The sequence below is a fragment of the Vidua chalybeata genome, chromosome 3 (genome assembly GCF_026979565.1).
Source record: "Vidua chalybeata isolate OUT-0048 chromosome 3, bVidCha1 merged haplotype, whole genome shotgun sequence".
NCBI classification, from domain to species: domain Eukaryota; kingdom Metazoa; phylum Chordata; class Aves; order Passeriformes; family Viduidae; genus Vidua; species Vidua chalybeata.
Window position 1 is genome coordinate 32,998,452 of NC_071532.1, and position 26,195 is coordinate 33,024,646.

The 26,195-nt window shown below is 56.4% G+C and overlaps 3 protein-coding genes across 5 annotated transcripts; 1 reads left to right on the plus strand and 2 right to left on the minus strand.

Moving 5' to 3' along the window:
• Window positions 1–2,865: 2,865 nt before the first annotated feature.
• Window positions 2,866–16,815, plus strand: PEX6 (peroxisomal biogenesis factor 6). Of its 2 annotated transcripts, XM_053938478.1 has the most exons (17): window positions 2,866–3,723; window positions 3,800–3,960; window positions 4,640–4,723; window positions 5,385–5,487; window positions 5,661–5,797; window positions 5,875–5,986; window positions 8,580–8,788; window positions 8,932–9,124; window positions 9,473–9,549; window positions 9,644–9,776; window positions 11,957–12,162; window positions 12,260–12,321; window positions 12,757–12,865; window positions 13,580–13,696; window positions 14,280–14,357; window positions 15,741–15,880; window positions 16,194–16,815. In XM_053938478.1, the coding sequence occupies exons 1-17, from the start codon at window positions 2,866–2,868 to the stop codon at window positions 16,328–16,330; spliced, it is 2,916 nt and encodes a 971-aa protein (XP_053794453.1). In that variant the 3' UTR covers window positions 16,331–16,815. The 2 variants fall into 2 exon arrangements, with proteins under 2 accessions (XP_053794453.1, XP_053794454.1); XM_053938479.1 differs by lacking the exons at window positions 9,473–9,549; window positions 9,644–9,776.
• Window positions 16,816–18,170: 1,355 nt separating this feature from the next.
• On the minus strand, window positions 18,171–20,471 carry GNMT (glycine N-methyltransferase). Its single transcript, XM_053939194.1, has 6 exons — window positions 20,203–20,471; window positions 19,921–20,048; window positions 19,493–19,606; window positions 18,850–18,992; window positions 18,578–18,699; window positions 18,171–18,477 (listed from the first exon to the last, which is right to left on the minus strand). Exons 1-6 carry the CDS (start codon window positions 20,406–20,408, stop codon window positions 18,306–18,308), a joined length of 885 nt encoding a protein of 294 aa, XP_053795169.1. The 5' UTR covers window positions 20,409–20,471; the 3' UTR covers window positions 18,171–18,305.
• Window positions 20,472–20,778: 307 nt separating this feature from the next.
• CNPY3 (canopy FGF signaling regulator 3) lies at window positions 20,779–26,169 on the minus strand. Of its 2 annotated transcripts, XM_053939192.1 has the most exons (8): window positions 26,103–26,169; window positions 25,647–25,958; window positions 25,373–25,408; window positions 22,458–22,581; window positions 22,226–22,322; window positions 21,693–21,815; window positions 21,390–21,507; window positions 20,779–21,262 (listed from the first exon to the last, which is right to left on the minus strand). In XM_053939192.1, exons 1-8 carry the CDS (start codon window positions 26,152–26,154, stop codon window positions 21,057–21,059), a joined length of 1,068 nt encoding a protein of 355 aa, XP_053795167.1. In that variant the 5' UTR covers window positions 26,155–26,169; the 3' UTR covers window positions 20,779–21,056. The 2 variants fall into 2 exon arrangements, with proteins under 2 accessions (XP_053795167.1, XP_053795168.1); XM_053939193.1 differs by lacking the exons at window positions 25,373–25,408; window positions 25,647–25,958; window positions 26,103–26,169 and adding an exon at window positions 24,296–24,432.
• Window positions 26,170–26,195: the final 26 nt, after the last annotated feature.

Consider the following 26,195-nt stretch of genomic DNA (forward strand, 5'->3'; position numbering starts at 1 on the left):
CCTCTGCTGCTGGGCCTGGCTGCTCTCACAGATGCAGCCACAGGCTGTGCTGGATAGGGAGAGAGTGGGGGGACAGTTCCTGGGAAGAGCAGAGCAGTAAGTGGCATGTGCAGATTTACTGCTTTTCCCCTCCTTTGCTTGGCCAGAGCCCACCAGGCGGCCGGGGGGAGGAGAAACATATGCATGGCAAATACAAGCTTTGCAGGGGAAAAAAAAAAAGTTTGCTGGGGGGGGCTGTGGGGAGCACAGTTCAGGAAAGGACCAGCCAGGGCTTATTGCAGCAGCAATTAGGCTCACTGAGAGCCGAGACTTAGCACATTGGAGGCCTAATCCTGCCTGAGCAGCATCTGCAAACCTTTTATTTGGGCTGTGCCACGCTGGCACTGGATGCTTGCAATCCTTTTTTTTTCTTTTTTTTTTTCCCTTTGGTCTGCCTGCGTGCAGATGGCCTGGCTCTTTGCCTTGTGCTGGCTGCAGCGCTGTGAGAGCAAGCACGTCACACCACGAGTGCTACAAGGGGAGACACTGTAGTTCCAGCATGCACAGGGTGCAGACCACTCGAGCTCCTGGTAGTGCCTGGTGAGCTCCCAGCTCTCACCACATGCTGGGAAGGAGGAGCCAAGAGGAGAGTTACCGGCTGTGGCACTTTCCACGTGCTGGGTGACTGTGGGGTACAGATGCTGGTGGATGGCAGTGACTGCCCAGACTCAGCTCCTGGTGACAGGGTCTGGTGCCCTCCTCAGAGCGCGGAGTCACTTGACTGTTTGCTGCCTGCACTAACCCTGGCAAGGAAGTGCCCACTGTCCTCCAATGTCACTGCTTGGAGCAGCAATAGGAGTAGGGCAGCACACTCTTGTTGTTGCTTCAGGTTTGATCCATCCTGAGATCAGTGTCAGCCAGACCCAGCCATGGCTCGACCAGCGCTGGTTCAGGCCTGGGCCAGTGACAAGAGTGTGACCCTGACATAAGGCAATGCTGCCACTTGCACACATCTCCACTGCTGCCCATGTGAGACCCCCACAGCTGTCCTGGTGACCACATCAGGGCCTGGTACCATGAGCTGCCCTTTGTAAGGAGCCTTGGGGATGCGTCAGCCACAAGTGCTGGGCTTGCTCAAGCAGAAGATCCCTTCCCAGTGGCCCAGGCAAGAGAAGTCAGTAAATTCAAAGCCAGTGTTCTGCACATGCAGATCTCTTCACTGACCGAAAGCTGACTGCCAGGCACCCAGGGGATGCAAGGCAGTGGTGGGGGTGTCCCACTGTTTCTGTTTGATTTCCCTTATTTTAAAGCAGAGATAAAATGGTAGTCATATTTTTCTTATGTCCCAGTGATGGGCCCAGAGCAGAGAAGGCTGCAGGGCTGCATTTGTGGAAGCATCCTCATGGTGCCATATCTGTACAACTTAAGCAATATTAATATCTGTGGCACTTTGCTTTGGCCAATCCTCCCAAGCTGAAGCTTGGATTTTCAGACTGGGAGCTCAGAGGGAGCGAGTCCGAACGCTTTGTAAGTGCTCCCTCGTGTGGAGCGGGGCGATGGGACACGGCGAGCAGCCCAGGAAAGGAGGAGGCTGGCTGGAGCCTAGAGGCAGCTGGAAGCCTCACTCCTTCCCCTTATTCCCACAGACCCCTGCAGGGGCGCGTCTGGACGTCTGCTGTGGATGCAGAATTCAAGAATCCTGCGAGGTTTCTGTTTCATTACCCTCGTCTTGCATCCCCAACAGGCATTTGGTACAACGAGGAGCCTCTGGCAGAGGGCACAGGTGCTGATCGGAGCCTCTTACTTTCTCTGGACTGCTTCAGGTGCGGGCCAATCCTGTCCTGGGTGCATCAGGCACAGCATCACCCGCTGGATGAGGAAGGGGACTGTCCCCTCTGCTCTGCACTGGGGCGGCCTCACCTCGAGTGCTGGGGGCAGTTTTGGGCACTGCAATGTAAAACATTGCATTAAGACATTAAAATTATTAGAGAGTTTCCAAAGGAGGGCTACAAAGATGGTGAAGGGTCCGGAGGGGAAGGTGTGTGAGCAGCAGCTGAGGTCACTTGGTCTGTTCAGCCTGGGCAAGAGGAGACTGAGGAGAGACCCCATTGCAGTTCTGCAGCTTCCTCACGATTAAAGCGGTGGGACAAACGCTGATTTTTTGTCTGTGGTGACCAGTAACAGGATCCCAGAGAATGGCTCTAAAGCTGTATCAGGGGAGGTTTAGGTTAGAAATTAGGGAAAGTTTCTTCACTCAGAGGGTGGCTGGGCACTGAAACAGGCTCCCCAGGGAAGCGGTCACAGCACCAAGTCCGACAGTTCAGCGGGTGTTTGGACAATACTCTTGGGCATTCTCTGTTATTACTGGGGTTGTCCTGTGCAAGGACAGAAGTTGGGCTTTGATGATTCTATGTGTCCCTTCCAACTCAGACTATTCTTTGATTTCCTAGGTTAATTCAGCACTAACAACAATACAAGTCCATTATTTTAAACCAGGTGCACGTGTTCAGCCCGCAAAATTTCCCCAGGCTGCCACTGGCGAGGGCACCGGTTCTGCTCCAGGTGCCCTTTCCCTGCGATTCCACACTGTGCGGCCGTGATGCTCGCGTGGGGCGCGGAACAGCAAAACCCCGCCCGCCTTCTTGGCCGCATTCCCCTTCTGTCCCACCTTCCGCAGGCTCTGGCTGCAGACTGCTGGAGCCGGGGAGGACGGGGCCGGCGTCACCGGATGTCGCTGCCGCCGGTGCGGCTAAGAACGAGCGCCGGAGCGCAGCCTCCCCAGCACGGTCCGGGGCCGCTCTGCGCCGCCGCTCGGCGGCCTCGGCGGGGTGGGGAGGCCACCGCGCTCCGCCCCGGCCCGCCCCCGCTGCCTGTGCCTGCGGCGCGATGGCGGTGGCCGTGCTGCGGCCGCTGGACGCGCCGCCGGCCGAGCTGTCGCCGGCCACGGCGCTGCTGCTGGCGCCGGCGGGGCTGTGCGCGGCGCTGCGCGGGCGGGGCGGCGCGCTGGTGCTGGCGGTGCGGCCGGCGGGGCGCGGCGGGGCGCAGCCGGTGCTGCTGAGCGCCGTGGCGCTGGAGGCGGGGGGACGGCGCGGCGCGGAACTGTGGCTGCGCGGGGCGCTTCTGCGGCGGCTGGGGCTGGCCGCCGGCCGGAGGGTGGCCGTGTGGCCCGTGCGGCGCCCGCCGGCGCTCGCCTGGGTACTGCTGGGGGCGGCGGGGCGGGCGGGGAGGCTGGCGGGCGGCGCGGTGCTGGCGCGGCGGGGCGAGGCGCTGCCGGGGCCGGGCCCCGGGCCGGGCCCGCTGGTGCTGGAGGCGCGCCCGGCGCTCCAGGGGTTGCTGGGCACCGGGACGCGCACCGCCCTCGCGCCCCCGCCGCCCGCCCCGCCGGGCACCGCCCGCGGCCGCCCCCCGTCCGCCGCCTCGCCGCCCCTCGTCTCCCGCTTCGCCGCCGCCGGTACCGGCCCGCGGCTGCGGGCGGTGCCCGGCGGGACGGGCGGCGGCGGCGCGGAGGTGTGGGTGAGCCGGCGCGGGCTGCTGGCGCTGGGGCTGTTCCAGGGCGAGTGGGTGCGGGTGGGCGCGGAGGGGGCGGCCCGCGAGCACCTGGCGGCGCTGCTGGCGCGGCCGCCGCCCTGGGAGTACCCGCGGGCCGCCCGGCGCGGCCTGGCCGACGGCACCGCGCTGCTGGCCCCGGCCCTGGCCTTCAACCTGGGCTGCGACCCCGCCACCGCCGCACACCTCCGCCTGCAGGTGAGCCGAAGTCGGGCATCCCGGGGAGCGGGCCAGCGGCAGTCGCGGCTCACGGTGCGCCCCGTCCCCTCCGCAGAGGTACGAAAGGACCGGCGCCGCGGATGGGAAGGGCAGCCGGTCTGTGCTGTCTGTGCCCCCGTTCGCCAAGGAGCTGCACCTGGAGATCGTCTGCTCGCCGGCCTACAGCACCCGGGGAAGCTACGACTGCGTGCTCTACAGGCACTTCGAAACACCGCGGTGAGCTGTGCGGGGCGGACACTCGGGGCGGACTCGTGAGATACACAGTGTGCGAGTTCCACACGCTGGGATGTGCACATTGACACCTCTAGTGCAAGTGCTGTGTCGTTTTAGAATACCTCCTTGCATTGTCCTAATGTGAGTATGCTCTGTTTGGACACAAGGCTTCTTGTCCTGTCCTTCAGAAGTCATCTTCAAGTCTCCTGCCCCATGATTCACCGTCCAGTGCTGAGGGCTTGCAAGTGCTGCCCACAAACCTCCCCCGTGGGCCGTGTTTATAATCGCAGTTTTCAGCTGAGTAGTCTGGAAACTGGATGTGTTGCCACCTTCTCTTCTGATGCCCGTGCCTGAATATCTTTCATATGGCTGCTAAGGCTATCTGTTAGAATTATCTCCAGCTATTCTATAGATAAAGTGGAGGTTTTGTCTGAACGAGACACTCTAATAACATTCATCTTCCATACCATTCCCAGAAGGCTCCCCTTAGTAGTCTGGATATGCCTGGTTCCATCCAGCTAAATCTTTCAGTGGCTATTGATGGTTTTATTTACAGACAAGGAATGAGTCAGTATGAATAGTTACATTCTTTTCTGTAAAAGCACTTGTGATGCAGGGCAGGGAGGGCACACACCAGAAGGATTTACTCTCTTTCACTGGTGAAACTCTGGGTTTTTTGTAGGCTGGTCCAGGAAGGAGACATCCTGTGTGTTCCAACATTTGGAAATGCTGAGTTTATAGAACTAAATGCAGAGAAGTTCCTAAGGTAGGTCAACAAACTGTGGCTCTATTACCTGGTACCAGAAGAGCAGAGATACTTTTCCACGATTGACTCTCTTGAAATCAGACAGTTTATTCCATTCTGATATGTCCCTGGATTTTAGTGTCTGTTAATATACTGGGAAGAGAGAAATGTTTTTGTTGGATTATGGAGGGCTGAAGCTAAGAGGGAGGCCTCCATTAGCTCATACGAATAGTCAGGAGGGGAAGAAAGGAAAAAAAGAGGTAGAGCAACTGATGGGAATAAGAGTGAAGAGGAAGGAGTGGCCTGAGGGCAGTCAGAGCCACATAAAGAAAGCAAAGTGGGAACTGGGCTTCTCAACTTGTGACAAACAACAAAATATGAATGTAAGCTCTAGGAGTTAATGTTGGAAAAACTTTCTGTTTGGCCGCCAGTTCTGCCTTTCTTGGTTGTGCTCATGTGGCTTTGGAACAGTTGTGCTAAATGGGAGAACGTCCCCTTCGTATCAGGATGCTCCCAGTGGCATTCCCAACATTCACATTGGCTGATCCTTGTGCATACTGCAAGAGGACAAGAGTTTCTCTGCTTACCTGTGGTTATCAGCTTCTTCTTGTTGACATTTGTATTGTTCCTTCCTTCAAGATCTTGGCTAAGCAGTTTAGAGTGCTTGTTTTTTTCCCCTTAGGTGGCCAGAGCTTTATTTCAAGGTGAAGAAGATTGTAGGCATGGTGGAAGGCGAGCAGTCTGAGGGTTACCTGGTGGACACCCAGAACACATCTCTCTATCTGGTGAGATGTTGGTAGAGAGCAGAGAGAGGAGATCTGAGGCTGAGCTTGCCCTGTGGATGACAAATGTACCTGTGAAGGCTTCTGCCTCCTTCCATTGGAAAATGACATTTCAGGACAGATTTTTGTCACTTGGCACTGGTCTTTACTTGGGTGGTGTTTTTGCTTTCTTACAGGTGGGTTCAACAAATAGCACTATCCCATCTGCCCCAGCCTATAACAGCAATGAGTTCTGGAGCAGTTTGTCTCCTGCGGGACTTTCTGACGTCGTGAAACAGCTCTGCGATGCTCTTCGGCCTCACCTGAACCGCCGGTGAGTTAGAATTCCTTGGAGTGAGCCCTGGCAGAGGTGGGACCGTGGCCACAGGGAGAACTCCCTGTCTGTTACAGGGCCAGTGCACTGAGCAGCGTGGGCAGCGTTCTCCTCTCGGGGCCAAGCGGCAGCGGGAAGCTGATGGCTGTCAGAGCTGTGTGTAGCTGCCTCAACCTCCACCTCTTTAAGGTAATTCCTCCTGTGGCCGGTGGATTGGTGGATTTAAAACAGACAGAGAAATGTGTTTTAAGTCGGCCCTGCCAACAGCCCTGCTGCAGCCATGACACGAGTCTATCCAGGAGCTGCTTCCATGTGCAGATGCAGACAAGCGAGGTGCAAATGATGCTGAGATCTTCTTTAGCTGAGAGGGAGAAGAAAAGCAGCCCTTGGTTTCACGTACCAGACAGGGCTCAAAATCTTTTGGCATGTAAAACAGCTGCCCTGTAACTGTGTTCACATTCACCACCACCCCCATGCCAAGAGCAGTGAAGTGGCAGGTGAAATTCACTGGAGCTGGTTTTATGTGGAATATGATATAGTTTCAGCTGACTGTCAGTATTAAGAATTTGGTTTTATGGCAATGGCCCCATGGAAACTTGTGCTCTGCTCTCCATATGTGTGAAAAATCAGATCACATTTTATGAAAGAAACTCGAGAGTGGGTGCTGTTGGTGTGCAAATCCATGTCTCGATACAGATTGAACATCATGCACAGTTCTGGTCTCCCCATCACAAAAGCAGAAAACTGACCTGGAAAAATTTGGCGAAGGACACTGGGTAAGATCAGGGGTCTAGACCAGTTTCTGTGTAGGGAGAAGCTAAATAAATCCTTCAGCTTGAAAAATAAAGAATTTAGGGAGAGTTTGATACAAGTTTTTACAATATCTTTTTGAAAGATATTTTTCACAAGAGCTTGAGAGGTCAGCAGAGCATGGAAGGTGTTTACTTTTTTCTGTGCCAGCAAGAGGCCTGTGACTGTCAGATGAAGCCAGTGGGAGCAAACAAGCTAAAGGAGATGTTTCCCTGTGTAGGTCAGAGTATTTGGATGAGAAATCTACTGTTACAAAACCACATCTGACTGGGAAAAGCCATTTTGATGGGAATGGTATGTGCCTGGATGGCCAAAATGAGGTCTAGCACCTGTCTCTGTCCAACACAAAAGATTCTGGGAACCAGCAGAGTCTCCAGTGACTTGTTAAAATTGCTATTTTCCTCCAGCATACCTCTTTTGTTCACTCTGACAGTCCAGGATTATCCCACAAATGCTTTCGTTTCTTTGAAACTGTAGAGATACATTTGCAAAAGTGAGAGGAAGTCACATAGTGACTTTTCTAGGAGACTTTCTGAAATTCTGAAAGGACATGGAAGAAGAAGAAAAATTGAAAGAATAGGGCTTGAAGATTCTTCTTTTAGTAGAAGGAAATCATGGGTTTGCTCCTTCTTTTGGTGGATATTTTTAGAGTAAACTCCTTTCCTGTTCTTTTCTCTCCAAGTAAAGCTGTAGCACTGGTCAGTGGAGCAGGTAGATAGTGCCTTGGCCTGCTGATGTGCAGCTCATCTGGACATGATCGTTTGTGGTGCTGAGCTCTGACTTTTCTGAAGATGTGCCACAGCTCTTGGGATCCAATGCAGGATTGCAGGGATTTCACAGGACCTTCAGATCCATGTTTAGGATGTGCTTGGGAGCACTCTGTCAACTGTCATGTCCTGTCAGGTGGCCTCAGGTTCTAGTGGGGTGTGTGTGCAAGGCTACAGCTCTGGTTTCAGGGTTGTGTGCTGCTTTTAAAGACTAACACACTATTAAAGACAGAAATACTTTCTGTCCATCTTATTCTCCTACCCCAGCTTTTACACTCTCCCCTCCCTTTCTCAGTGACTGCAGTGCTTACACTGCCATTCCACCTGCTCTTCCCTATCTCTGACTGTTGTGTTTGCCATCCCACCAGGACACAGTAATTCTTCCCTGCTCTAATGTCCACCACTTGATGATAATTTTTTGTCCTTTCTCTCTGCCTTTCAGTTCTGGCATACAGATACTGCTGCCATTAGGCCTGTCACAACCCTAACTCCTGTTTTTTTTCTGTAGTACATGGAGCACAGGAGTTCCTCTGCTCTGTGTCCCTCTCCTTACCCTTTAGGGAGTTGTTCTCCCTGCTTCAGGCTGCCTTTTGTGAAGATGAAACTCAGGGAATCCCGGAGATGGTTTGGGTCTCCCTGGACGACCTCGCACACCAGGAGGCAGCACTGCCTGTTCCCAGGCTGCTGTTCAAGGCTCACCAGTCACCTCTCCCCTTGGATGACTTCACCAAGTGTTTGCTTTGTAAACAGTGTCTGGGCCTCTTGCCATCTATAACTTCCCCCCAAACACCCGTCACCTTTACCTTCCTCCTGCACACTGGTTGAGTAGTTTCCTTCTCTACTTACTGCACTGTTTGCAAGTTACTTTGTTCTCCGTCTTCCACAGCTCTCACCTCCCTTCCTCCACCTTAGGTTGCTGAGCTGTGATATCCACTGTATCGATTTCTCTGGTCCCTTTGCCTCACATTTTTCAGATAAGACCCTCCTGTCTACCTCACCTCTTGCAGAGAAGCAAGAAACAGCCATTTATCCATGCTAAGGCATCCAGAATGTGCCTATTTTGAATATGACCTGAATGTGTCTCTGGGAAATTCCGAGTTTGATCTCCTCTGAGCCGCAAATTGCCCATGGAAAGCTTTGTGGAATGTTGTCCTAGACCCCCCAGCCCTGCATGTTGCAATTGCCTCGTGCGGTGTGTCTGGCAGGTCGATTGCGTCAGTCTGTGCAGTGACACCAGTGCAGCCACAGAGGAGAAAGTACAGGTGGCCTTCAAGCAGGCCCAGCAGTACCAGCCCTGTGTGCTCCTGCTGAAAGACATCGAGGTGCTTGGCAGAGACCGAGACGGGCTCGGAGAGGATGCCAGGGTCATTGCTACTCTGAGGCAGCTGCTCCTAGACAGAGACCCAGCACTGAGGTATGGACCCTGCATGTTTGCTGTGGGCATCCCAGGCAATTGCTTGCTTCTGCCAAGGTAGAGTGAGTTGGCATATGTGATGACAATGTAAGAGGGTATTTCCACAGAGCTAAGACCATCCACTGTCTCCTTTCTCCCCACAGCCACCCTGTCCTGGTGATTGGCACAACCTGCAAGCCCCAGAATGTTCCCACAGATGTGCAGACTGCTTTCCTTCATGAGGTGAAGATTGAAGCCCCTTCAGAGGAGCAGAGGAGGTTGATGCTGAGCATGCTGACTGCCAGCCTGCCTCTGGGGAAAGAAGTGAGCCTTTCCAAGCTGGCCCGCAGGACTGCCGTGAGTAAACCACAGCAGCATGTGGGGATGGGCAGGCTGGGAGTGCTGGGCCAATCTCCCCTAGCTGGCCTTGGAGAAGGGGAGTAATTCCCACAGCCCAGACAACTTCTTCAGTGGTTAATCCTGGTGCTCGACATCAGCTTTTTAATGCAGATTTCTAGTGCCTACAGACTCCACACATTTTGCAGAGGTGTTGGCTGATACTTATCTCTGCTAAGAAAAAAAAAATGAAGCTAGATCCTTTAAGCAAGGAACAGCTCTGCAAGGATTTTTTTCCCATACTTTTAATGGCCTAGGTGTAGCTGTGGCGAGGGACTGAACTGATGTTCTTTGTTTCCACATTCACAGGGATTTGTGCTGGGAGATTTCTGTGCCTTGTTGTCCCACAGCAGCCGGGCTGCTTGCACCCGCATCCAGGCCTTGAGGTAGCACAGGCAGCAGGGCAGGGAGTGGGGATGGCAGGGGCTGCAGCCAGTAGTGGGGCAAAGCCCGACTCCTTTTCCTTTCTCTCCTCACCAGTTTTCCAGGCGGACTGAGTGAAGAAGTGGAGAGGGATTTTTGCACTGCAGGGTTCCCGGTGCTCGAGGAGGATTTTTGCGCTGCACTGGACCAGCTGCATGATGCCCATTCACAGGCAGTGGGAGCCCCAAAAGTGAGGTGTTGGGGCACAAGGAGGGGTGGGTTCTGCAGAGCTCTTGGCTCAAGATGCCCATCACAGATCTTGTAGGGTTATGTTCTGACACATTGCTTCCTGCTCCGTCTTTCCATGTATTCCCTCAGCTTTCAGTGGGAAACAGTCCTCTGGACTTTCCCCCATCAATTTTCACCCTCTTGGCTTGGAATTTGCCAGGGAAGCTCTTGCAGTGCTAATTGCAGACGAGTTAATTGGCTGGTGCTGGAGGGGTGCCAGCTGTGCAGCTCAGCCTCTTGGGGGGCAAAGGCTGCCTCCCTGAGATCTCCCCAGCCACCTGGCCTGAGGGAACAGAGAGGCTGTGGCACAGGCTGCTGAGGAAGTTTCTCCACACGTGTGATAAGTCTTAGACTTCATCTCTGGCCTTGGATGCTGCTTGAGCTGGCATGGACTTTTCTGACAGTTTGAACAACTTGGGGTTTCTTCAGGGAATGTGACATGGAGAGTCTGAGAAAACCAGCAGTCAGCTTCTCAGAATGGGTGTGATATGCCTCTGGGAGCTCGGCACTCAGGGAAGCAGCGTTTGGGGCAACTGGTTTGGCTGGGTAATGTGGTGTTAGGACCAAACAAAGTGATCAGAACCTCTTTTCCATGCCCATGAGTGCCAACAACTGAGTTCAGCACAGGACAGGAAGCCTTGGCCTTGGAGCAGTTCCTCTGGCACCTTCCCCAGCTGCCCACTTAATTTCATCCAGTGAGCTCTGTTTTATGGTGTTCGCCAAGTTTGCTGTAAGACAAATAACCACAGAGCATGCTCAGCAGTGAGCTGTGTGAATGGGAGTTAGTTTTGTTTGTATTTTACATTCCTTTATTGATTTTTTAGTAATTGGTTGAGGTCAGGAAGCCCATTAGCAGACCTGGATACTCTCAACATACCTCGCTTTCAGTACCCTGCTTGCACTTTCTGGTTAGTCACACATTTGTCTGCACTTATGGCCTGAGCCTTCTGGAGAGAACTGATTCCAAACCTCCACTTGTTAACAGTGTCTGCACCATGTCTTAGACTTACAATGTGCTCCCCTGAAAACAACCTTGCTGCAGTTTTCCAGCTCCTGTGCTCATGTCTGTAGAGCTCTTTCTAGTGAGGCAGGATGAGCAAAAGTGCAGAGGAGGGGGGCAGCTCTTCCACTCATTGTCACTGCAGAAGAAGGGCCTGTGACCTTTTGCTTTAAAAGTCATTTTTTTTTTCAGAAAATCCTTGTTTTGTTTGACCTAATTTTTTGGGTGGACAGCTAAAGAAATAAAATAACATCATTTCCAGTAGTGAAGGAAGGAGATGCAAATTGGCTGAGGGGGGAAGAATTTTGCCCTAAGCTATTTTTTGAACTCCCCACTTGTGCTGGCACTGACAGCCGGCAGGTGAGGGGGGAGGTGTGGGGCTTTCCCAGGAGAGCTGCTCTGACTCTCAGGAGGATGTCATGCATGCTGTGGCATTCCAGCTATTCTTAAAGTGGTGAGCAGAGCAGCAGTGTGCTCTGGGATAGTTTTGCTCAGCACAAAATAATCCAAGAGGCTTTGGCTCATCCATCTCAGGTTTGATTTCTTCTCTCTGTTCTCTGTGACCCCTCACATGTCTGCAGCTGACCCCATCCCTATCTATTTCTCATGAGCATACATGGACTTTGTTCTTGCATCCCCCCCTTTCAAGAGCAGTGAGTGTTCCATACACTGTCCTGCAGGATATCTCTCCCTCACATCCTCCTTGCCATCACAGAGGTCCTGGCAGCCCAGGTTCTGTCCCTCTGCAAGGTGTGAAGCCCTTGCACAGTCTCACCCCTGTGGGGACAAGGTGTCCTGAACACAAGTCACTCATAGTTGCAAGATCTAGATTTCTTTTCTAAATTTTTTATTCTTATTTTTACCTTTCCTCATGCATCCCAAAGGCTGTCTGCAGCAAGAATCTCTCCCCTCAAAGCTGCAGGCAACCCTGGCAGATTCTTTCCCTGGGGTATTTTTGCTGACAGATGATACAAGGGGCAGTGGAGGATTGGAGATGAAGTGCACTCTGCGAGTGTAGTGTGCCTGGAGACATGTTTGTACAGTTTGGTTTCTCCCTTGTAAAGCTCAGAAGAGGGGAAATGTGGATACTGGATACTGGGCTCAGGAATAAGTGCTGACAAGAATTCTCCCTCTCTTGGCAGATCCCCTCGGTGTCCTGGCAGGATGTTGGTGGGCTGCAGGAGGTGAAGAAGGAGATCCTGGACACTATCCAGTTGCCCTTGGAGCACCCAGAGCTGCTGTCACTGGGTCTGTGCCGCTCTGGTCTGCTGCTGTACGGGCCTCCAGGGACAGGGAAGACCTTGCTGGCAAAAGCTGTGGCAACCACGTGCACCATGACATTCCTTAGGTGAGAAATGTGAGGAGGGTTCACACAATGGATCTGACTTCCTCCTGGCAGGGGATGGGTGTCCTCTAATGGGCTTCCTTTTCTCCCTGCCCCACAGCGTGAAAGGGCCAGAGCTCATCAACATGTACGTTGGGCAAAGCGAGGAGAACGTGCGCAATGGTGAGGACGTGCATCCTGCTCCTGCACATGGGGACATGGGGCTTTTCTGTAGTGCTGCAGGGAAGGAGGCAGTGCTTAAACCCCCTTTCCCACCCACAGCTCTCAGCAAGAGCTTGAACCCAGCTGTCTCCTACAGTCCATTCCCTGCTCCCCACAGCTTCCCCTCCTGCTCTCTCTGCTCCTGTTGCTCTTGTCCCTGGTGTTCCTGAAGGACAGCAGCTCCTCAGAGACACAGCTGAGCCTCAGGGCCCATCCTGCTCATCCTGCTGCCTGTCCCCAGTCTATTGAGCCACTCAGACAGGAGCAGTTGGTGGTAATGATACAGTGGACATCTGCTTTCCATCCACAGCTCTTCCCTGCTGGGAATGTAGCAGATCCTCTTGCTGTTGACTGCTCCTCCATGTGTTTTTCACCTTTTGTGCTGTCTCCTCACAGTGTTTGCCAGAGCTAGGGCAGCTGCTCCCTGCATTATCTTCTTTGATGAACTGGATTCCCTGGCCCCCAGTCGTGGGCGAAGTGGAGATTCAGGGGGTGTCATGGACAGGTGAGTGAGCATCAGGTGTCCTTGGGAGAGCAGGATTCCTGCCTCAGCTGCAGGCAGTGCTTGAGATTGCCCTGAAAGGCAGGGTCCATTCCACCCCTCTTTCTCTGTTTTTTCCCGTCTTTGCACTCTTCAGCTCTCAGCATGGCCTGTCTCTTCTCTCTGAGCATTAGTACTGCTGTTTGCATTGCCTCGGGTTCCCGATTGCCCAAGCTAGTTGTGCAAACATTTGGTTAAGACAGTCTCCTCCATCTGCTTCTGTGGCTGCCAAGTGCTCCCTTTGGCCTCTCCAAGGTCATCCTTCACACCCCTGCTGTTCTGTCCTCCTATTAGCTGCTGTTTCCCTGTGGTGGGAAACCTTTCAGCTGTTTCTGGTAGAAGCAAAGAGTGTACAGCTTAGAGATACCCAGAAACAGAGTTATTTTCCCTAGGCCTCCTCTGCTCTTCTGCTAAGCTGGCAGTCCCCATCCAGTCTTCAGTTCTGAAGGACTGCCTGGGATCTAAACTACTTTGCAGTGAGCCCACGTGCTTAGTGGCTGTGCTAATGGAGAAGTCTGGGTGGCTGTGTAAGGGCTCTTCAGGGAAGAGAAATAGGAGCTGAAGTCCAAGAAATGGACCTGCCACTGGCTTCACTTCTTCCTTTTTCATTGGTGGCTGAGGGAGACACTGGGTGACTTGCCAAGGCTAGTTCTAAGTGTCCTGTCTTGCTCCCTGCAGAGTTGTCTCACAGCTCCTCGCAGAGCTTGATGGCCTTCATTCCAGCAGAGACGTGTTTGTCATTGGAGCCACGAACAGGCCTGACCTCTTGGACCCAGCTCTGCTACGGCCAGGCAGGTATGTCACATCCTGCCCTGCCTCACTTCAGGGGGGTTCCCCATAGCTCCTCAGGCCATGGTGAGCAGGACTGTGTCCCCACCACATTCCCTCTACAGAGATTGTTTGTGAAGGCCCCTGGCTCACAGGAAGCCAAGAGGAGGCTGGTGCCTGTGGCTGTAGAAGCAGCGTAAGATACCACAGCTTGTTGCCCCCACCACTCTGGTTACTGCGCCAGCAGCACAGCAGGGCAAAGGACCTGCTGTTGCACCAAACCACAGCAGGAATTGGTGCCCCAGGGCCCTTTCTGCACAGCTGCCCCCCATAGTCCTCAAGCCTGTGACTTGCTTGTCCTGGGGCAGCACTTTGTATCTGCTGCTGTTGGACCCTGTGTGGTTCCTGTCTGTCCATTTCCCCAGCCTGTTGCTGTCCCTCGAGCAGCCCTGCCCTCCAGCATGGGACTGCTTCAGGCTCTGTATCATCCACAAACTGGACAGCAAAAGGAGCTGTCCCAGGGCCACCCTTCAGCTCCTGGTGCACAGGGCTGAGCACTTGTGGCAGGTTTGCTTTGGCCTGTTCCCAGCTGCCTTCTCTCTGCTGACAGGTTTGACAAGCTGGTCTATGTGGGCATCAGCGAGGACCGGGAGTCGCAGCTGCAGGTGCTGAGCGCCATCACCAGGAAGTGAGTGACCCTGTGCAGCGTCCTCCCACCACCTTCCAGGAGGTCACAGCCCTCCTGAGGCTTATGCCTGGTGTGCTCCATCTTGCCTTCATGTCTGAGCCCTGGGGAGTACCTGAGGTCACTGAGCCACAGCCAGTGGGTAGGGCAGGAGGACAGAGCAAGTTCCAGAAGCTGAGTTGGGACTGGTTTTTCTGCAAGATGGGTGAAGCTCAGCCTGCCTGTCCAAGTGGAGGGGTTGGTAGAGTTTTCCAGCCACTGTGCTCTTCTTAAGGAGCTCAGCCAGATCTGATGGTGTAATTGAGACTGCAGTGCAGCTGCAGGACAGGAAGCTCCCATTTGATTCCTGCAAGAGTTCCCCTGCTGTTGGCCAATCCAAGTGTGAAGGCAGCTCCGTTCAGTTCATTGCCTATCCTGTGGTGCTCAGGGGTGTTCAGATGGTGATCTGTGTGTCTTCCCAATCACTGGTTGTGTGGGATTGCTGAGCAGCAGGGTTTGGCTGCTTTTCCAGCTGTTCTGAGCTCCTGAGAGCATCTCTGGAGGGAGAAAAGCAAGCCCTGCAATTCAGGTGCCACCCACCACAGCTGGGTGAGTGGCTGTGACTGCCTCTGCAGGGACTCTGTCCTGGATAGTGGTGATCACCTCTGCCTAACTTCACTGTAAGCTAGTAGGAGAGGTGAGAGTGTGGGCTGGCTGCAAGCAGCTTGTCACACGCTGTGTCTTGGCCACCATGCCCTCCAGCAGCTGCTGGTCATGCTGAAGGAGGCTCACTGTCTGCAGCGTGGCTCTGATGGGGTGGTTTGGTGTTACAGTGGTTTGTACTCTGTCATTAAACATGTTCTCTTCCAGCCCTGACTGCAGGTTGTTCCCAGGCATGTGGAACACTTAATTTATTTAGGTGAGAAGTCAAGCACCAGTGGCATAAACAGATGGTGTTCTAGAGAGTTCATCCTGCATCCTTTGTGCTTCCTAGCCTGGAACCAGAGAGGCCCAGAGAAGCTGTGGATGCTCCATCCCTGGACATGTTCAAACCCAGGCTGAATGGGGCTTGGAGCATCCTTGTCTAGTGGAAGGTGTCCCTGCCTATGGCAGGGGAGTTGGAACTGGATGATCTATAAGATCCCTTCCAACTCGGGCCATGCTGTGCTCTGGTGCTGTGATTCAAAGTTTCCTTTGATCCTGCTTAGCAGGAGAGAGGACCTTGCTGCAGGGATGTTTCAAAGAGAGGTGACTGAAAAAAAACAGTAAAGCAAACTTTTTTTTTTTTTTTGAGCATGCAGAGCACATTCTGGAAGCGGCTAAACACAGATATTCTGCTTGTTCCTGCCCAATCACACTGGTCTGTTTTTTCTTGGCCTTTATACCTCCATTTTTCTCTCTTGGCAGGTTTAAACTGGATCCTTCTGTGAATCTCACCACCATCCTAGAAAAATGCCCAGCTCAGCTGACAGGAGCAGACATCTACGCCCTGTGTTCAGATGCCATGATGTGTGCTGTCAAACGCAAGGTGGAGTGGATTGAGGAAGGTAGGAGCCCTGCCCTTAGCTGTCCCAGTTGTTGGAGCAGCCCAGCACGGGGTAGAGAGGAGAGTTACCACTGCTGGTAGCTGGGCTGCGTGAGAAGATCCTCAGCAGCTTTGGGACCACAGTGCTGGGCTCTGGGTTATTGCCAGGCAGGCAGTTTCTGCAGATGTGGTCATCTCCATCTAAAGTGCTTGGCCCCAAGAGGAAGGAGGGAGACACAGGTTTTCCTTGCAGTCTTTGATGGCTGGAGAGTGGGCTTTTGGATCTTGCCAGCTGTCCCTGTTTTCAGCACTTTCATGTTGTTTCTCTCATGCAGGACTGGATACTGAGAAGTCTGCTCTGATCCTGACCATGGAAGATTTTCTGCAGGCTGCTGCCAGGTTGCAGCCATCAGTCTCTGAGCAGGAGCTGCTCAGGTACAGACTCATCCAGCAGAGGTTTGCGGCCTCCTAATGCTCAACAGAGCTGGGACTGCAGAACAGGCACCAACAGGCACCTGCCTGCTCTTCTCTGATGCCTCCCGGGCCCCCTTCTTTTGAACTTGGGTGGAAGTAGTGTCTGTGCAGTTTCCCAAGCCAAGGCCTGGTGGAAGTGCTACTCTGCTCATCCAGGAGGGTGGTGGGTTCTGTAAGAGTCCCTCACATGTCAGTGGTGCGCTGTGGCTGCTGGGAACATAGCAAGGTGATTTCCTTGCTGGGACAAAGCTGTGGGCAGTGTAGTAGTGTCTCCATGGGTGACAGACCATTCATTGGTGGTGGAGCAAGGCTCAAACTGCACCTGGTTTGGCAGCAAGTGTAGGGCTGGAGGCAGCTGCTTGTTGGGCTGTCAGCCCCCAGTGAGAGGTGCTGGCCAGAGGGGCAGCAGGACCCAGGGCACTGCTGCTCCAGCTGGCCTGGACTTGACATAGTCTCTGAATAAATACAGGTTTTTTAGCATTAGGTGCTCACTGCCTGACCTCAAGTTATTGCTTCTGATGGTGTCTGTAGGCTCAGGAAGATCCCTGCAAAATTTTGGGTGGGCTGGGTGGTGCAGAGAGAGATCATTGTCCTGTAAGTAGAGAGGGGAGCACACCTGTGAACTAGACTGGGGCCACTCTCATCCTGCCAGAATGGCTGGAGCCGGTGGTGGATGAGGAAGGCCTGAGGGAGAGGCACTTGCTTGGCTGTGAGCTGAGCTCACTCTGCAGAAGGAGCCCAGTTCTTGCTGGAAACACTGGGTGACAGGACATGAGGCAATGGGAGCAAGTGGCAGCAAAGAAATTCCCATTGGATGAGAGGAAAATCTTGTCACGGGGAGAAGGGGAGCTTCAGCCTTGGAAATACTCAAACCTTGACTAGAACAGCCTGGAGCTGCCCAGTCTGCACTAATTTGTGCTGAGCACCACTTGGCCCCAACACCCTGAGGTCCTGTCTCACCTCCCTCTGCAGCCTCACAGCAGCTGCTGGTGGCATTGCATATCCCCTGCTTCCCAGCCTTTTCCAAGGGTGCTGAACAAATGGCACCAGAGCTGTGTTTGGCAGCTGCTGTGGCCAGGTGCCTGCAGCTGCCCTCAGCTTTGTGCAGCCCAAGGGGTTGCTGGTGCTAGGTTTTACCCCACCTGCTGTAGGCACTGATCCTTCTGACAGCTGGATCCCTGAGCCAAGTGTGGCTGTGAGGGCCTGCTCTCCCTGGAGCTCCTCTGCTAAAGGTTGGTTCCACAGCAGCTTCTGGCATTCCATGTGTGAGTTTGCAGCTGGTGCATGCCTGGAGCCCTGTGGCTCTGGCTCTGGTGCCTGAGCGTGTTCAGGCAGGGCTGTCCCTGACCGCACTGCTCTGTGCTGCTGGATCTGAGCACCGCATCTTCCCCAGGGTGGAAGGGAGGGAGCTGCAACCACAGCAGAAGCACTGGTGGAGGCTCCAGCGTGGAGCCTCCCCACTCTGGGAGCTCCAGTGGGGGAGTGGGTATCCCTATATGGGGCTGAGGAGTATCAAGAAAAGGAGTCAGCACCTGTTTGGGAGGTGCATGTGAGAAAACAGGTTCCAGCACACTCCTGTGAGCTGTGCTGCAGGGACTCAGCTGGGGTGTGCAACCACCTGGGAGCAGCTCACCCCTCCTTCCGCTTCAAGGAGGCTCCCAAGCCCCACACTGCTGGCATGTTAGCACCTGCAGCCGGGGACTTGGCAGGGCAGCTGTGCCTGCACCCATCCTGTGCCACCCCCAGGCTGAGCATCTCCTTCCACAGAGTCCTGAGGAGTCAGTGGCCATCCCCTTTGCCCCATACCCTGCCCATACAGGGACACACGGACCATGATCGCAGGTAGCTCTCACAAGTGTTCTTAATTAAGGGGAAGGGTCTCCCAGGTGGCTCTCAGCCATGTTCCCACCCCCTGCTTGGACCCACAGCTGCTTGGAGCTCTCAGCCACCACAGTCCCATCTCTGTAGGCCCCTCAGCCTGTCTTCTTCACGACATGGATGAAGTAGCAGGGCACGTGGGCCTGTCCCGGTGTGTAGGGCTGGAAGTCGCCCAGGACGCTGTGCTGGCACTTTCCCTGGAAGGCACCTTTCAGCAGAGCTGTGAAGGCCTCCAGCCGGTGCGGGTAGTAGGACAGCCGAAACTTGCTGCAAGGAGGCAGTGCTGGTGAGGCAGGGGGACAGCGGGGCACAGTGCCAGCCACCCCCCCCCCATCATGCCAGGAGCCACTTCTGCAGCTCTTCTCACCTCAGCTCTGGGTCTGCCCCTGCCTCAGTGGGGGGGACCTGCACCGTGTAGTCCAGGGTCACCATGTGTGCCTTGTTGTTTACCAGCAGCACTGAGGTGGTGATGTCCTTGGTCAAGTCGCTCTGGGAGACCACAGGAGGACATCTGTGTCCTGTGGGGACTCAGTGGCCCCCAGCCTGGGCACAGTCCTGCTGCCTGCCCTGCCTGGTCCCCTTGGGGCCATGGGGCTGGGACAGGGTATTGGGATGGGGGAGGGCCTGCCAGCCACCGACCTTGTAGTAAATGTTCTTGCCGGGTGGTGCGCAGCCTGTGGCCAGGATGTGATCGTAGTTGCGGTGGTCAATGACCAGGACACCCCCAGGCCGCACCATGCTGGCAATGTTCCTCAGGGCCAGCTTGTGGTCACTCTGGTCCCCTGGAGAGGAATCTATGGCGTCTCCAAGCACTGACTGTATCCCGTGGCACAGCCCATATGCCCTCATCTTACCCATAAACACATACACATGCACACACAGATACTTGACCCTACCATCTTGACCAAATCTCAGCTTGGAGAACCCACAGCCCCACCCATGGCATGAGCTCAGGCATGTTCTCAGCCTCACTGGAGCAGAGCATGCCACGTGGGAAACCCACCACCCGCCTTTGTGGCACAAATCTGGGTGTGCCTCCAGCCTTGCCAGAGCTGTGACATTGATGCACAAACCTCCACCATGACCATGGAACCCAGTGGGCGCATTCATGTCACAGACTGGGGCCTCAGCTCCACCATCCCTGGAGATGCACCATGAAACAGCAGCTCCACTGTGTGTAATCCCATCCCACTAATGCCATGACTTAGGACACGTTCTCAGCTTGCTGGAAGGCACTGTGCATGCATAGGTGCTCCCTGTTCTCTCCCCTGCCCCAACTCACCTTTGAAATCAGGCAGGTGTGCAAAGGAGTTCCCGAGGCAGATGACTGCATCAAACCCATCCCCTGGCTTCTCCAGGTCCTTCTCCAGCGTGAGCCAGTTGGCCTCCTCGATGACTGCAGCACAGGGAAATGGATGAGAGTAGGGACACCCAACAGCCTCCCCTGCCTGCAAGACCCCTTCCCAGCATCACCCAGCCCTTCCCAGGCCCTTCAGGGTGCTGGCTCTGGCCTCTGGCCAGCAGCCAGACAGGCAAGGACCATGGCTTGTCTTTGCCGAGCATCTGGCACTGTCAGGTCCCCGCAACAAGGCCACTCGGCCAGCGGCAATCCCAGATGAGTGGCCCGAGCGCTGCGAGGGGCCATGGACAGTGCGCTGGGGGACAGTGTCAGTGTCCGCAGGCCCCTCCCGGCCCCCACAGCCCCCGCACCCCATCGGTCGAAGGGCTCCTCCTTGCGCCGCTCCCAGCGCTCCTTCAGCGCGTACTTGAGCATCTTGTCGCTGGCATCGACGCTGGTCACCTGGAAGCCCTCCTCGAGCAGCATGATGGAGTCCACCCTGGGGACATGGCTGTCAGCGGGGCCGGGGGCAGCTGAAGGGGTGGGGAGGGGGCTTGGAGGGAGGGGGGCACTGGGGATGGCCGGGCAGCGAGGCCCCGGGCAGGGAGAAGGGACACCTGGGAGGTGGGCGGGAGCGGGGCGCGGGGCCTCACCCGGTGCCGCAGGCCACGTCCAGAACGGAGCGGCAGCGGTGCTGGCGGAGCAGCGCCAGGAGCCAGCTGCGGTACTCGGCCGTGCGGCTCCGGGTGTCCCCGATGTACAGCTGCCACACGCGGGCCGCCCGCCCGTCCGCGTACTGGTCCGGCAGCCCCTCCGCCGCCACTCCCAGCGACCGCGTCCGGTACACGCTGTCCACCATCCCGCCGCCGCCACCGACACGGACCCGGACACCGACACCGCCGCGGCCCCTCAGCCTCGCTGCGCCGCGCCCCCGCCGCGCCCCGCCCCCGCGCTCCCACCAATCCCCGCCGCGTCCGCCCCCGCGGCCCCACCAATCGCCGCTCACGCCGCGCCCCTCCCGCCCAGGCCACGCCCCCACCAATCCGCGCCGCCGGGCGGCGCTCGCGCCGCGCCCCCTCATGGCCCCGACCTTTGCCTCGGCGGGGTCAGAGCCCGGCCCGGGCCGCGGGACCCGCCCGCCCCTCACCGGCCTCCCCGGGCCGCGCCACAGCAGCGCTGATCCCGCACCCAGCAGCAGCAGAAGCAGGGCCGGCAGTGGCGGCGGCGACTCTGGGGTAAACGTCTTTATTTACAGTCCCGGCGGCGTGCGAGGAGCCGGCGGTGGGGCAGCACTCGCGGCCTCCCGGAGCTGGAGCCTCCGGCAGGGATGCGGCAGGCCTGGGTCCGCGGCTCCGTGCCACCTAATCACGGGATAGCACCCAGGCTGGCAAGGTGGGGCCAGGCGCTCCGGTCTCCCCCGGGTCACAAGTCCCTTTTCCTTTGGTACCCATAGGCACAGCGGGGTGAAACCCCGGAGTGGGTGGCCCCGGGGGCAGGGGCTTCGTGCCTACAGCTCATCAGCTGGGCTGTGGGTGAGCGGAGCCTGCTCCTGGACCCCCTCCAGGGCCTCCCCTGTGTCCGGAAGGCTGGCAGCTCCCTCGCGCTCATCCTTCTGGCCCTTTTTCTTCTTCTTTCCGCTCTTTTTTTTGCTCTGCTTCTCCCCCACGCTTGCCAAATCACCCTTCTTGCCAGTCCACTTTTCTGCCAGGCAGCCTAGGGAAAAGAGAAGGGCAGAGTGGGCTCTGATGGAGAGGCAGGACTCTCCATGCTTTAGCAAGGCTCCCCTGCCCTCCTGAGCATTCCCGCATTATTTCAGCCCCTAGCAGCAGCCAGGACTTACTTGTGTCCTTTCCTTTTAGCACGTGGTTGGCACAGAGAAACTGGGAGAGATCCTCCGTCTGGTGGTGCCTGTACCAGTCTTCGATCACATCTTCATACTCCTCTACCAGCACATCGCACTAGGGCAGAGAGGAGAGCCCAGCTCCAGACATGTGCTGGTGTGGCAGGAGCAGGGCCAGGTTCCTGCCACAGGTCCTGCCAACATCCTGCTCCCAGGACTGCAGCCCTGGATGCTCTCCCCACTTCCACTCCAGCCTACAAGGTCATAGCAGCCACTGAGGGCCAAGCCCACGGGGCGGGGTACCTGCTTTTTGAGGTCAGCCACCTCAGCGGAGGTCTCATTCCACAGCTCATAGGGGATGTCCATCACCACCTTGACACCCTTGTGCACCAGATTGTGCAGGGTCTCGAACGTCTCTGACATGCCCTGTGAGGGAGGGAGCAGCACTGCATGGTGAGGTGGTGCTCCTCCTGCAGGGCTCCCACTCTCTCCTCCCAGTGTCAGCCACACAACCCTGCCCAGCCATGCAGGAACATGCAAAGCCAGATCCCCGGGCCATCAGCATTACCAGTGGGGAGTTCAAGTGGCAGCGAGTTCCCCTCTGCAAACCTGGTCCCAAACCCAAGAGGAAGACAGCCCCACGTTCCCTCCATCAGGCAGGAGCCTGCCCAACAAAGACAGGACCCCACATCTGACCTGGGGGGCAGTATGGCCTTGCTTGCCAGGCACTATCAGGGGATCCAGAGGATGGGAAGAATGGACCTGGTTTGTCACTCCGGCAGTGAAGGGATGGGTGAGGCACATTTCGGAGCAGGAACTGGAGGAATAGCCCTCACCTTTGCGAATCTGTTACTGCCACTCCTCTCCTTGTGCAGGTTGTAATCCAACAGCCGCTTGCAGATGTTCTCTGTCACCTCAATTAACCGGATGTCCCTGCATGGAGAGAAGGAAGGGCTCAGGCTTGGTGTGGGCCCCCAGCAACAGCCAGGGCACAGGGTGAGCCTCCCAAAGCCCCCAGCTCCGGAGACAGCGACAGCAGCAGGAGACTCCCATCCCATTCCCACTTACGACTGTGTGTACTTGACAGCAGAGCCCTTCCCATCCAGGAAGCCATACTTGGTGTCAATCACCTCCTTGGTCTTGCCAGTCTCCTCGAAGGCGGATTTCAGCTCCACGGCTACGTACTTGCACACTGTGGGAAAGAGAGAGCACAAGCGGTTTAGGGGGTGTCACTGTTCAGACAGGCAGCGTGAGAGCACCTGAGACAGCAGCAAGAACCAGCCCAGGAACTGGGCACACCAAAGTTGCTGTGAGCACAAAACACATTTTGGCCATCCAAAGAAATAACCAGGAATAGCTCAGCTGCTTCCACTGGAGAATGCTTGAAGCAGGAGCACACAACCAGTGTTTCAGTGTCAACCAGATGCTGTGGCACAGCTGGAAGTCACACAGGCTCAGTTTTGCCTGCAGCTTTCACCCCAAAGCCTCTACCTCCCTGCCACAAGCTGCTCTACTCCTTTTGCAAGAGCAAGGGGTTTTCTCGCAATGCAAATCCCAGTGTGGCTCAGAGCTTCTCCTCGTAATGACAGCACGTCCCACCTGGTACTGGTTCTGTGCTCGCTGTGCTCTGGGGACACTGGGGCTGTTCTGGGGACTGAGCAGCTGGCAGGGCTTTGTGGGCTGGGTGACAGGACAAAGTGCTGGCCATGACCTCGAGCAACACAACCTGAGGCTCTGCCTGCAGCAGAGACCACATCATCAACAGATTTAGAACACAGTGCATGGTTATTTTTATAAAACTAAAAAAAATAAGGCTTTATTTCTTCTGTAAAGAGCCCAACAGAGCTATAGAAACAGACAGCAGGAGAAGTATCTCAGAGGTTTACAAGGGGGAATGGAGAGGGATGGAAGCCAGGCATGGTGTGGCCATTCTTCCCCCAAAGACAGGGCCTCAGGAGGCTGGAGAAAGCTTTGTCCAGTGCTGTGGGGTCCTGTTTGTCAGGAGCCACCTCTTCTTCGAGCTCCACTTTAGGAGAAATGCCAAGCTCCAACAGGAATGATCTGACAGCAATGAGCCAGTGTCTTCTCCCAGGCAATTATGTGAGTTGAGAGATGCCCCAAGCAGGAAGAGAGCGAGGTGGCTTCTCCAGAGCTCCCATGCATGTGCTGAGAAGCCCTGTGCACACCTCCCGCACAATCCTTTCTTTGCTGGCACAAGGGGCTGGAGGCAACTGTGGCCATTTCTCAGGTGGGATGATCTCTTCTTCCTGCAGACCCTTGGAGCTCGACTCTCAAGAATGTCCGCCTCCACACCATACCTGCTGCAGTTCCCACACATGCCAGGAGTGCCTACTGCTGAGTCCAGTTATCCAGATGCTTCCTGCAACTTCTGCTGTGCACTGACACAGGTTCGAAGCCTGGGCAAGAAGAGGAGCAGAGTGTGGTCAGTGCTTGCTCTGATGCTTCTCTGAGGTTACACTGGTGCCACAGCAGAACTCGGACATCAGCATCTCCAGAGCTGCTTCCCCGGCAGGAAAAGCTTTGTAACGAACTCCCTAAATTTTTCACTTTCTCTTTGCTGTCCAGCTCCACATGCGCCTGCACAACAAAGACAGAGGAAACCGCACCAGGGAGCAAATACCCGTCATGACCTACCCTGGACTGCCTGTGAACCAAAGGGATACTCAGATAGGAAGCATCACGGAGACCAAACTGTAAGCAGCACACACGACCAGTCCCAACTACGAACCGGCAGGCGATCAAGTGACTGCCGGGAACAGCGATGCCCGCGGATAGGAGGCGGGCAGAGGGGCAGCCCGCGGGGGCAGAGCCCCGCACAGTAACCCCCGGCCCGAGCAGACAGCGGGCGGTGGCCGATCAGCCCGATCCCCCGAGGCCCCACTTACCCTCGCACTTGCTGGGCAGTCGTACCCAGTCCGAGTCGTCGCCCCCCGCCAGCGCCGCCGCCATCAGCAGCATCAGCAACGCTGCCCCCGCCGCCGCCGCCATGACTCCGCTTCCGGGGCGCGCTCCCGCCCCGCCACGCCCCGTTACCAAGGCGACCCCGCCGCGCCGGCCAATGGCGGAAGCGCGCGTGACCCGCGTGACCAATCCCCGCCGGCCGCCGCCAGCCAATCCCGGCGGCGCGCGGCCCCCGTCGCACCGCCCCCGGGCGGTCCCGCCGAGCGGCCACGTGGGGAGGGGCGCACACGTGGCCGCGCCGTCCCTCGGGGTAGCCCACAACCCTCCGGGGGCCCTCCCTGCCACTGGAACTCTGGAAACCTTCCCCCCCGAGGTACCTTGGGGCCCCTTTCCTACCTCCGGATAATTTGGGGTCCCTTCCCATCCTCCAGGTAATTCCGGGGCCTTGCCACCCACAGAAATGTGTCAGCTCCTCTCTCTTGTCCACCCAAACCAAGACTCCGATCCTGTACGTCCCCCAGCCAACCCCTCTCTAGTCTCCAGAATATTTCCAGTGACTTCCACACTCCTACACCAAACCAGGGGGACTTACCCTTCAGGTGGGGGCAGCTGCCCATGCCCTCAGCTCTGGGCGAGGAGAAGGGAGGTAAGGACAGCATCAGAGAGCAAGACTTTCAGCAACACCACACGGACAGCCATAAGCAGCACTGCCAAGGCAGGGGCTGGTGACACTGCAATGGAAGGGTGAGGTGATGCCTGCCACAGACACCCCACTGCACCCATGTCCTTTCCAGGCCTGCCATGGGGCCATGTTTGGGCAGACCCAGGATCTTTACACATTCCAGAGACACCTCATGTCACCCTCATGCTGTTTCTGAGGGCAGGCTGGCTCTGACCCAGTTTCCCTATTCTTCCCACCAAGGTGAAGCTTCCCTCCCTCTTCCTCAGTCCCACAACACTGGGAAAACCCATCCCAACCACCATATAGCCCCAGCCAAGCCACTGCCAGGGCTTTCTCCCTGGCAGCTGACATTCCCACCAGGCAGGGGCCAGAGACTCACCAGCTGTGCTACACAGCTCTGCTGCCTCCTCGTTGCCTGTGGGATGAAAGAGCAGCTGGGGAGGTGCTGGCAGCCCAACACCAGGTGCATGGCAGGGCTAGCCACAAACCCCTTCCTGTGAGCGGGACAGCAACGTTTGCCCCTAGGGCCTCACACCTGCTCCCTGCTGGCCCCAGAGGCCCTGCCGACCTCCGTCCTCGGGGGCCACCAGTGCACCCACTAGGCTGGGCAGCAGTGGCCAAGGCAGGCAGAGGGGGTGGCAGCAGGGTCATACCTGTGATGTGGATGGGGCTGGAGCTGTGGGATGGGGAGGTCCTGTTGGCCCCCACATGGCAGGCAAGTTCCCTCTCGCGTGGGGGGTCACTGGAAAGGAGGGAGACGGAGCAGACGGTGCCACCATCCTCCCGGGAGGCCCCATAGGCAAAGGACTGCAGGATGCTACCATTCCCACCGGAGATCCAAACAGCATGGCCAGAGCTGGGGGCCAGGTCGCTCACCACGCACACCACCAGCTGCCGGCGCTGCCCAGCCAGCACCATGCTCAATGGCCGGGTCAGCATAGGCAGTGGCACAGCTGCCCTGCCAGCTGAGAGAGACAAGGGCTAGGGGCACTGCTGCCCTCACACATCCCACCCAGCACGGCTGCCAGCTCGGCAGAGCTTAGCCTTTGCATCCAGGCTGGGTGGCACCCGGCCTTTCCGCCTCCTGGTTTTGTCCCGGGGATACTCACGGGGCAGGAGCGGGAGCAGAGCGGCAGCCAGCAGCACCCGGAGCAGCTCCATGGCAGCTGCAGCGCATGGGGCCGCCAAGGACTCAGCCCCCA

Coding starts and splice junctions, on each gene's coding strand:
- PEX6 (XM_053938478.1), top strand. CDS start 2,866: ATGGCGGTGGCCGTGCTGCGGCCGCTGGACGCGCCGCCGGCCGAGCTG. Junction 8,789..8,931: donor GACAGAGACCCAGCACTGAG/GTATGGACCCTG, acceptor TTCTCCCCACAG/CCACCCTGTCCTGGTGATTG. Junction 9,777..11,956: donor AGGCAGTGGGAGCCCCAAAA/GTGAGGTGTTGG, acceptor CTCTCTTGGCAG/ATCCCCTCGGTGTCCTGGCA.
- GNMT (XM_053939194.1), bottom strand. CDS start 20,408: ATGGTGGACAGCGTGTACCGGACGCGGTCGCTGGGAGTGGCGGCGGAG. Junction 18,993..19,492: donor ACACCTGCCTGATTTCAAAG/GTGAGTTGGGGC, acceptor ATTCCTCTCCAG/GGGACCAGAGTGACCACAAG. Junction 18,700..18,849: donor GCAAGAACATTTACTACAAG/GTCGGTGGCTGG, acceptor GTGGTCTCCCAG/AGCGACTTGACCAAGGACAT.
- CNPY3 (XM_053939192.1), bottom strand. CDS start 26,154: ATGGAGCTGCTCCGGGTGCTGCTGGCTGCCGCTCTGCTCCCGCTCCTG. Junction 21,508..21,692: donor TGGCTGACCTCAAAAAGCAG/GTACCCCGCCCC, acceptor TCTCTGCCCTAG/TGCGATGTGCTGGTAGAGGA. Junction 21,263..21,389: donor GCTAAAAGGAAAGGACACAA/GTAAGTCCTGGC, acceptor TCTTTTCCCTAG/GCTGCCTGGCAGAAAAGTGG.